The sequence below is a fragment of the Suricata suricatta genome, chromosome 12 (genome assembly GCF_006229205.1).
Source record: "Suricata suricatta isolate VVHF042 chromosome 12, meerkat_22Aug2017_6uvM2_HiC, whole genome shotgun sequence".
Classification (NCBI taxonomy): Eukaryota; Metazoa; Chordata; class Mammalia; order Carnivora; family Herpestidae; genus Suricata; species Suricata suricatta.
Genome location: NC_043711.1, coordinates 104,836,805 through 104,846,697, shown reverse-complemented (window position 1 = coordinate 104,846,697; position 9,893 = coordinate 104,836,805). Strand labels below are relative to the sequence as shown.

At 60.4% G+C, this 9,893-nt stretch overlaps 1 protein-coding gene across 1 annotated transcript in view; it reads left to right on the top strand.

Moving 5' to 3' along the window:
• Positions 1–9,893, top strand: part of LAMA5 (laminin subunit alpha 5) — a gene marked incomplete at its 5' end in the record, with an annotated part of 44,002 nt that overhangs the window by 14,092 nt on the left and 20,017 nt on the right. Inside the window, 14 exons of the mRNA XM_029917993.1 lie at positions 2,781–2,896; positions 3,090–3,208; positions 3,345–3,435; positions 3,596–3,730; positions 3,868–3,930; positions 7,734–7,874; positions 7,956–8,093; positions 8,187–8,321; positions 8,405–8,539; positions 8,624–8,761; positions 9,112–9,164; positions 9,394–9,499; positions 9,628–9,680; positions 9,769–9,874. Of these exons, the coding sequence (XP_029773853.1) occupies positions 2,781–2,896; positions 3,090–3,208; positions 3,345–3,435; positions 3,596–3,730; positions 3,868–3,930; positions 7,734–7,874; positions 7,956–8,093; positions 8,187–8,321; positions 8,405–8,539; positions 8,624–8,761; positions 9,112–9,164; positions 9,394–9,499; positions 9,628–9,680; positions 9,769–9,874 (1,529 nt within the window). The remainder of the gene's footprint in view (positions 1–2,780; positions 2,897–3,089; positions 3,209–3,344; positions 3,436–3,595; positions 3,731–3,867; positions 3,931–7,733; positions 7,875–7,955; positions 8,094–8,186; positions 8,322–8,404; positions 8,540–8,623; positions 8,762–9,111; positions 9,165–9,393; positions 9,500–9,627; positions 9,681–9,768; positions 9,875–9,893) is intronic.

Here is a 9,893-nt window from a genome sequence, read left to right as displayed (position 1 = left end):
CTCCTCCTCCTGGAGCACCCGCTCCTCCTCCTCCTGGAGCACTCGCTCCTCCTCTTCCACCTGGAGCACCCGCTCCTCTTCCACCTGGAGCACCTGCTCCTCCTCCTCCTGGAGCACCCACTCCTCCTCCTCCTCCTCCTCCTGGAGCACCCGCTCCTCCTCCTCCTCCTCCTCCTGGAGCACTCGCTCCTCCTCTTCCACCTGGAGCACCCGCTCCTCTTCCACCTGGAGCACCCGCTCCTCCTCCTCCTAGAGCACCCGCTCCTCCTCCTCCTGGAGCACCTCCTCTTCCTCCTCCTGGAGCACCACCATCTCCAAGCCCCTGCACCCTCTCCCCTGTCTCCATCACCACCACCACCTGCCTGGCTCTGTATGGAACCCCTCATTCACTTTCTGCTGCCTTCCTTGGATTTTGGAAGTTACGTGTTTTGTTTCTGTTGCTGTGTTAGCCGTCTGGGCTGACTATGACATGGTACCATAGTCGGGTGCTTGTCAGCAACAGAAATCTCTCTCTCGCTGTTCTGGAGGCCACGATGGCCCACTTCCTGGTTCTTGGCGTGCCCTTGTGTGGCACAGGGAGCGACGGAGCTCTTAGGGTCCTTTCCCAAGGACACTAATCCCACTAACGGGGGCTCCACCCCCAAGGCCTAACCCCCACCCCCGAAGGCCCCACCTCCCACCTTGACGGCTAGGTTCCGTGTGTGCGTGCGTGTGTGTCCGGAGGATGCACGCGTTCCACTGGCCGTGCTGTTTACTGCAGTGGTGGGACCCTTGCTTAGCATCAGGCACACGTGACCAGGTCTAAGTGTGACCAGCTGCTCTGGGCCCTGATGACACAGTGCCCGAGCGCTCTGGCCCCGGCACCGGCACGGCGCTTCTGCCCAGCGGGAGTCTGTGGTTTCCAATGACGGCTGTTGTCCGTGGCTTTGTCCTCACTCCCGGCAGGGCGGCTCTGCCGGCTAGAATTCTGCTTGATGGCCGTGTCTCTCACTCTTCAGAGAAAGCATTTCACTGTCACTTGGCGTCCTCGATGGGTGGGCGAGTCGCTGTCACCTGCACTGTTGGCCCTCTGTTTTGTCTGCCCCTTCTGGATGGTTCTGTGATCTTTGCAGAATCTCTCTGTGGTGTCAGCGAGTGGTTGTGTTTCCTGTTGCTCAAACTCATGCTTTTTAAATCTGAGAGCGTGTTTTTGTTGATTCAAGCTCATTCCTGGCCATCAGCTCTTTTTTTTTTTTAATGTTTATTTATTTTTCAAAGAGAGAGAAGGACAGCATGAGTAGGGCGGATGGGGGGAGGGGTGGCAGGGCAGAGAGAGAGGGAGACACAGAATCAGAAGCAGGCTCCAGGCTCTGAGCTGTCCGCACCAAACCCAGCATGGGGCTCAAACCCATGGACGAGGAGATCATGACCTGAGTCGAAGTTAGACGCTTGACGGGCCCCCAGGCGCCCCCTGGCCGTCAGCGCTGTCACCTTGCCCCTCAGGCTTCTCCTCCTTCTCCAGAATCCCACTTCTCAGACGGGAACTTCCTAGTCTCCTTCTGTCTCCAGACTTCACAAGTACTTCCCTCTCTGTCTTCTGAGCTGCCTTTAGGTGGTTAGTTCAGGTACTGAACCTCCCACCGAAGGTATCCTGTCCGTTGTCTGGGATTTCGGTGATTTTATCTTTCGTTTATAGAACTTCCGATTGGCTCTTTGGTCACACCTGCCTATTTTTCATAGTGTTGCATTTTTTGTTCTTGGTTCCTTGGGTTATAACTTTAAACATTCCTATTTTTCGTTTCTCTTTATTTGCCCCCAAGTTGCTGGGGTCGTGTCCGGCTGATATGTTGTGTTCGCGGCCACGTCGTGTCCCTGCCGGGCCCCGACCGAAAACTGTCACTCCAGAGTGGTTTTGTGAGGGTCTTTGCCCAACGCCGCAGGGTATCCCCAGCCTGGCACCCCTTTGCACAGTAATTTTTGGTGCTCTGACTGTGCAGACAATGGAAGAACAAACACCAGCTGCGGGCCCCACGTTACAGACCCCCAGAGCTGGTGCAAGACAGGCTGGCCATTCCTGCTTCCTCCTTCACGGAGGCCTCCCAGATACCCCTAGGCCCTGAGGGCGAGCAGTGCTGATTCCCGAGGCCCTGCCAACACTCTGTGGGGAGGGGCTCGAGCCGTGTGATCTGAGGCCTGGGTTTCTGTGGACTTCGAGGTCCTGCTCAGGATGTGCTGGCCCAGGGCTAGGACTGCTGCCCCCGCCGTGGCTGAGTGATGGAGGTGTGTGTCCGTTAGGGCTTGGGCGTGCGTGCCGTGTGCCCTCAGTCCTCAGCTGCGTCCATTTGTCCCCCATCGCTGAGCCAACGGGAGCTGCTCTGCAGCACAGCAGGGGCACTCCAGCCGGCTGACCGATGTCCACCCCCGTGGAAGAGGAAGCAGTTCCTGGCCACTTGCCCCTGGGGCGGCGCCCTGGATGCCTGGGGGCGTCTGGCTGAGCTCCTACTGCTGAGTGAGACCTGGGCCTTGGAGGCGGCCCAGGGAGGCAGTGTGCTCTGCCTTGGGCCCGGCCGCAGGGAGGAGGGCTTAGCTCCATCCTGAAGGATCCGGGGCTCCAGGCTGACCTGCAGGCAGGGACCACCTACACTGGCCACCAAGTGCCCTGTCCCAGCTCACCCCACCCCCAACACACATCCTGTGCCCGGCTGCCACCCTCCGTGGAGGCTGCACAGCCCCTGCCGTCTCTGTCCTGGAGTCCCTCTGGGTCCGTGGTGGAGCCCCTTCTGTCCTGTGTGCCCCCACAGGCTCCAGTGCACCTGTCAGCACAACACATGTGGGGGTTCCTGCGACCACTGCTGCCCTGGCTTCAACCAGCGGCCCTGGAAGCCGGCCACGACCGACAGCGCCAACGAGTGCCAGGGTGAGTGCCCCGCACGCGCACACATGTGCTCACATGCTTTCGCCGCCTGTGTGCTCTGGCCATGTGCCGTGCCACCCCCCACCCCCGGCCAGGCCGCACCCGGGGTCCCCTGTGGTCTGGGAGGCGTGCCCTGGGGGTTCCCGAGAGACGGGGTCCCGGAGGGCCTGCGAACAGCCGCGCCCCTTCTCCCCAGCCTGCAACTGCCACGGCCATGCCCACGACTGCTTCTATGACCCTGAGGTGGACCGGCGCAACGCCAGCCAGAGCCTGGACGGCACGCACCAGGGCGGGGGCGTGTGCATCGACTGCCAGGTGCAATGGGGCTACCGTGGCCGGGATGGGCCCCCCGCGGGGGGTGTGGATGGCCCCCCGCGTAGTCGGTTCACCCGGGGCTGGGTGGGTGGGGGGAGCGCCCCCGGGCTCAGCGGCCCTGTGCCCACCACCCCAGCATCACACCACCGGCATCAACTGTGAGCGCTGCCTGCCCGGCTTCTTCCGTGCCCCGGACCAGCCCCTCGACTCTCCCCACGCTTGCCGCCGTGAGTGGGGACGGCCCGGGTGGGGCCTTCTGGGGATGGGGCATCCGGGGTCTCCAGCTCCCCGCTCCCCTGGGGTCCCTGCACAGCTGTGGGAGGCTGTCCCGGAGCCGGCGTGATGGCCCCAGGCTGGCTGTCCCACGACTCTCTGGCCCCCGTCCAGGCTGTGACTGCGAGTCGGACTTCACGGACGGGACGTGCGAGGACCTGACGGGCCGCTGCTACTGCTGGCCCAACTTCACCGGGGAGCGCTGCGATGCGTGCGCCGAGGGCTTCGCCGGCTTCCCTCACTGCACCCGTGAGGGCGTCCCCCTGGGGGGCCGGGCAGGGAGACGGGGGCCCGGGTCCCTGGAGCCCTGGGGGGGGGGGGGGTCCCACGGTGGAGTGTCTGGTCCTGAGCCAACTTGGCTGATACAGTGTCTCCCCCACCCCCAGCGGTGTCCCCCTCCTCCCCCAACCACACCGGGGAACAGGTGCTGCCGGCCGGACAGATCGTGAGTAAGTGTCCCCCGAGGTCCCCGTCCAGCCCTGCGCTGCGCTAGAGCAGGGGAGCTCCACGGAAGACCCCCCAGAAAGGGGGTTTTCACTGTGCTCACCCGATTTTTGGTTCTTGTGTTGTTGTTGTTTTAAGTTTGAGAGACAGAGTGGAGCAGGGGAGGGACGGAGGAAGGGCGAGAGGACCCCGAGCAGGCTCCAGGTGGTTGGTGCTCAGAGCCCAACTCGGGGTTCGATCCTACAAACCACGAGATCGTGACGTGAGCCAAAATCAAGAGTCAGATGCTTCACTGACGGAGCCACACAGGCGTCCTTTGGTTCTTGTATTTTTATGTGAATAATGCATATTCATGCTAAAAAAAAAAAACCTTCGGAAGTATAAGTACGCATAAAGCAGAAGAAACAGATGCCCGAGATGCGCCCCTACAGACAACCCCTCCCTCCGGGCTGCCCACTCTGCACATGTCCACCCGCCGCGGCTCTGCCTTCCTGTTCCGTGTTGTCCCAACAGATGTAGCCTTTTCTTAGCTCCCAATTGTTAGAAATTTAGGTTCTTTCCAACTTAAAAAAATGCTACGATAAACATCCTTGTAGCTAAAACTTTCCATAAATTCTCGATCATTTCCGCAGAACGATTTCCTAGAAGGTTCTGGGTCGCTGGACGTGCACATCGGGGGCAGTTTTGGCTGCATGTTGCCAAACCGCTGTCTGGCACGAAACTGTACAGAGTAGTCACGTTAGCGGCCTCGGCAGATGCTCGGGGCCGTCACCGCGACCCCGCGAGCTGCTCGGACTGTCAGCCCGGCTGGCCGGACGCTCACCCTCAGAGACCGCCCCCCTTGTGTGTTTGGAGTCGGGCGCGGTTCAGTGGAGGGTGAGCCCCTGTTTGATGGGCAGGCACCAAACATTGCTGGTGGGGCTGAGCTCTCTGCACACTCACTGCTCACGCGCCTCCAGCACAGGGTCCTCTGTCCCGTGTCTTGGGGACTCTTCTCTCCTGAGCTGGCATTTTAACCCCTCAGTGGTTCTATGAACATTGCTCTGGTCTCTGACTCAGTGGGATGGAGGCGGTGCGCCTGCAGCTCACCCATTCCTGTGCTCAGGGTCTTTGACAGTTTCCTCTTTAAGTTTAAATGTCCGTCTTTCATCAGTGTGTAAAAAGCGGTCAATCGACTTCTTCTGGAAAGGGCTAGAGAGTGCCTGCCTTCGACCTTGAGGGCCAGGCGTCCTGTCTCGTCTCGGGAGCCCCGCTGTCATGTGCCATAGCTGGCAAGCGGTGTGGACCGTGTGGATGTGAGTGGGTCTGGCTCTGTTCCAGTAAAACCTTATTTGCACGCAGGCAGGGGAGCCCTTGGACTGCGGTGCTGCGCCCGAGTGACTCCTGGAAGCCCTCCAGTCCCCACGGCCCAGGGCTGGCGCTCTGTAACGGTGGGGGTGTCCCGTGCAGTCCGCTCCTTGTCCAAGGAATTCTATTGTGTCTTTCCGAATGCAGACCTTTGTGTCTGTAATTGGCGGGGAGACTGGTTGAAGGTTTTCTTGGTGTTTTTCTTTGATGTGCATGCCCCCCGTTTTCATTTTGTAATTCACTTTGCAAAATACTTGGAAAATGATGCACACTTGGTTCTGAAGCGCCTTAAACCTCAAGGAATTGCCCGTTTCTGCCCCGTGTGATAGGACCCTGAGCCCGCCTGGCGTGCCTGCTGCTGCTCAGGGAAGCCTTGGCCGTGGTTTCCTTTCTTCCGTGGTTGTCGTATCTGCTGACTTCCTACCTCCGCACAAGTCCGTTCTGGTTGTTTGTATTTCTTAGCAAATTGCTTATGTCCTTTGGATTTTTAAAGTGTTTTTAATTAAAAAAAAGTTTTTTTAATGTTTATTTATTTATGAGACAGTGTGAGCAAGGGAGAGGGCAGAGAGAGAGGGAGACACAGAATCTGAAGCAGGCTCCAGGCTCCGAGCTGTCAGCACAGAGCCCGACGCGGGGCTGGAACCCACGAACCATGAGATCATGACCTGAGTTTTTATTTACGTTTTGGAAGAGAGAGAGAGGCAGACCAGGACCCAAGCAAGCTCTGCGCTGTCGGTACAGACCTGAGCTGAAATCAAGAGTTGGATGCTTCACCGACTGCGCCATGCAGGTGCCCCTGGATTTTAGAATGAAGTAGTATAAAGCCACACCCAGTGGTCTGTCATGATTTTTACCTTCCCTTCATTCCTCTTATTGTCTGTTTTAATTTTCTTTCTTTTCCTTTCTTCCTTTATTAGACCTAGCAGAAGTTTGCTGAATTTATTGGTGTTTCCAGAACATGGCTTAAGTTGCTGTCTGTAAGACCGGCTGGAGTTTTTCTCTTCATAGTGTCAGGCAGAGATTTTGTTTCCTAATACAGAAGACATTGAACTAAAATCTGTCATTCCTTCTACTTCTTTCTTAAAACCTTGAAGTATAGTTGATATTCAGCATCAGGTGAGTGTCAGGTGGACAACGTCTTGGTTTGATGTTTGTCCATCTTTGCTTAGCGTCGGTCCCCGAGAATACAGATGATGGGACCTTTGGAGATCTTTTAGCAGATTTCCACCGTGCCACCCAGCATGGCTGCCGCGGCCGCCGGCTGGACCCCCCAGCCCCACCGGTCCTCGCTGGGCACCTCGCACCTCCCCCGCCCGCGTGTTCTCTGTATCTGGGAGCTTGGTTTTTCTGTTTTAGATTCCACATGAGTGAGAGCCCACGGTATTTTGTGTTTTACTTCCTTTTGTTTCATTACCGTTTGTATCGCTTCTTGGATTGATGATTTTTGTTCTGTCCTAATTACTGACAACAAGGTATAAAGCCCTGGTGCTCCATCAGGGAGATTCTGATTCCCAGGAGCGTGTCGGGGGTGGTCTCTGTTGTTAGGGCTGCGAGGTCCGCCGCACTTGACTTTTCTTCAGAAGCCAAACTGAGGCCTCTGGGTCGGAACTCGTGAACGGGGGCGTGGCCCGGGAGGGGCGTGGCCGTCAGTCGGGGCTCCTGCTCTTGCCGTGTCCTCTCTATGCCCTCTCTCCCTCCTTTGACCTGATTCGGGAACAGAGCGTGATTTGGTTTTGGAAAGTTTGTGTTTTCCTCCCCGGGGGTTACAAGTTCCGTTTCTGCCTTCTCATCCGGCGCAGGTCAACCTTACGTTTCTGACACGTATCAAACCACTGTTTTCCATAAGCAACAAAAATTCAGTAGTACTAGGGCTCCTGGGTGGCTCAGTCGGTTACGCATCCAGCTTCAGCTCAGGTCATGATCTCACGGTTCGTGGATTCAAGCCCCGCGTCGGGCTCTGTGCTGACAGCTAGCTCAGAGCCTGGAGGCTGATTTGGATTCTGTGTCTCCCTCTTTTTCTGACCCTCCCCTGCTCATGCTTCCTCTCTCTCTCTCAAAAATAAATGTTAAAAATATTTTAAAAAATGTAGTACTTATGACCTCTTCTCAGGCACAAATGAAGACGGTGAGCACACTTTCCTTCCTTTTTTCCGACCCGCAGAGTTATAAAGATCACAGTGCTCTTGGCTAGGATTCCGTTTGCACTGTCTCTCTGCTCGCGCCGCCAGTACACTGACAGCTGCGCTATCAATGGCGAGCTGCCTGTACTCACCGCCATCCTGATCTTGCTCGTGGCTTTCTAGAACCGTGGGCTTTGCCTTCTTGGGATTTTGTCCTTTCGTTCTGTATGAGGGCAGCAGGAAGCGTAAGGAGAGGAGTTTGCGCAGAGCAGAGGTTTTCCAGCAGGGACGGCTGGGGTCTGCGAGGCACCTGAGACCCCTCCCTCCCCTGCGCCCCCCAGACTGTGACTGCAGCGCCGCCGGGACCCAGGGCAACGCCTGCCGGAAGGACCCGCGGGTGGGACGCTGCGTGTGCAAACCCGCCTTCCAGGGCGTCCACTGTGAGCTCTGCGCCCCCGGGTTCTACGGCCCGGGCTGCCAGCGTGAGTGCGGCCCCCTGTCCGTCCCTGTGCGGCCCCGGGAGCCTGTGCCCTCCCTGACTGAGCGTGCCACGCCTCCCGCAGCGTGCCAGTGTTCCAGCCCCGGAGTGGTGGATGGGGACTGCGACCCTGACTCAGGCCAGTGCACGTGCCGGGAGGGCTTCGAGGGGGCCGCGTGTGACCGCTGCACCCCGGGATACTTCCACTTCCCTCTCTGCCAGTGTGAGCGATGCCACCCCAGCAGGCACGGGTGGGAGTGGGGCCCGAGGTGTGGCCTGCCTGGCTCAGGGGGCCCCGTGTGCTCCTTCCCTCTAGTGTGCGGCTGCAGCCCCGTGGGGACCCTGCCCCAGGGCTGTGACGAGACTGGCCGCTGCCCGTGCCGGCCAGGATTCGATGGCCCTCACTGTGACCGCTGCCGCCCAGACCACCACGGCTACCCCGACTGCCACGGTGAGCAGAGGGTCAGGGAAGGGCTGGGTGGAGCGGGAGGGCCACCCCCAGGTGCCCAGGGCCTGACCCCGTGTCACCTGCAGCCTGCACCTGCGACCCCCGGGGTGCCCTGGACCAGCTCTGTGGGGCCGGGGGCGTGTGCCGCTGCCGCCCTGGCTACACGGGCGCCGCCTGCCAGGAATGCAGCCCCGCCTTCCACGGCTTCCCTGAGTGTGCCCGTGAGTCTCCTCGCCGGGGTGGGGGTGACGGAGGAGGGTAGGTGCGTCCGTCCCGCCTGCCCACACCCCGCCTTCCTCGCCTAGCCTGCCGCTGCTCCCCCGAGGGCTCCCTGCACGCAGCCTGTGACCCCCGCAGCGGCCAGTGCAGCTGCCGGCCCCGAGTGACGGGGCTGCGATGTGACGCCTGTGTGGCCGGCGCCTACGACTTCCCCTTCTGTGAAGGTGAGGCCAGCGGGGCGTGCGCCCGCCCCCTGTTCCTGCGTGCCCGTGCCGGCTGACCCCGCGCTGAGCTCACATGGGGGCCCGCGTGCCACGTGTGTGCGCTTATGGGCCTCTTAAGCGTGCACACATCCTCACGTGATTGTTCCTGGAAGTACGTGTTCCCTTGCTGTGTTCACGTGCTCCGCACATACAGTATGTTCACACACGTTTCGTGTGCCCTGTGGTGGGGGAGGGCACATGGTTGCACACCTGTTCACATGAGTGGGAGGCAGTGTGCTGGCCAGGCCTGGGGGAGCCCGGGGCCCTGAGCCAGTGACGGAGAGGTGACCGTCCCGTGGGTCTCTCCACAGCTGGCTCCTGCCACCCTGCCGGCCTGGCCCCAGCCGATCACTCCCGTCCGGAGGTGAGCCCAGGGCAGCTGTCAGTGGAATTCAACCCCTCCCCTCCAGGGAGGCCGTCGCTTCCCCCGCTGCCTGGTCACCTTGGCAACCCGAGGGCCCCTGTCCTGCTAGCTGGTCCTTGGTCTGCTTTCCAGGGACGCACCGAGATGGGGCAGGGTTGGGCTCCAGGGCCGAGGGTTCTGGGTCGAAGGGCAGGGACCCACTCTGACCCTCCGTCTCGTCTTCTCCCAGGCCCAGGCCCCCTGTACTTGCCGGGCTCACGTGGAGGGGCCGAGCTGTGATCGCTGTAAACCTGGGTTCTGGGGACTGAGTCCCAGCAACCCTGAGGGCTGCACCCGTGAGTCTGGGGAGGGGGGCGGGGACCGTCGGAGTGCCGCGGAGGCTCTAGGGCAGGGGAGCGGGGCAGGGACGTGAGTGCTAGGTGCTAGCCCCGCAGGGTCCAGGCCCGCTCTGCCTCCCCCCTAGGCTGCAGCTGTGATCCCCGGGGCACGCTGGGTGGAGTCCTCGAATGCCGGCCGGTGAGTCTGGGGGCGAGCTGCCCAGGGGCCGTGGGGCAGGCGCGTCCCCTCCCTCCCTGCTCGCTCTCACCCTTTCCCTCGGCCACAGGGCGACGGCCAGTGCCCCTGCAAGCCCCACGTGTGCGGCCAGGCCTGCGCGGCGTGCCGGGACGGCTTCTTCGGGCTGGATCAGGCTGACTACTTCGGCTGCCGCGGTGAGTGGCCGCAGCCCGG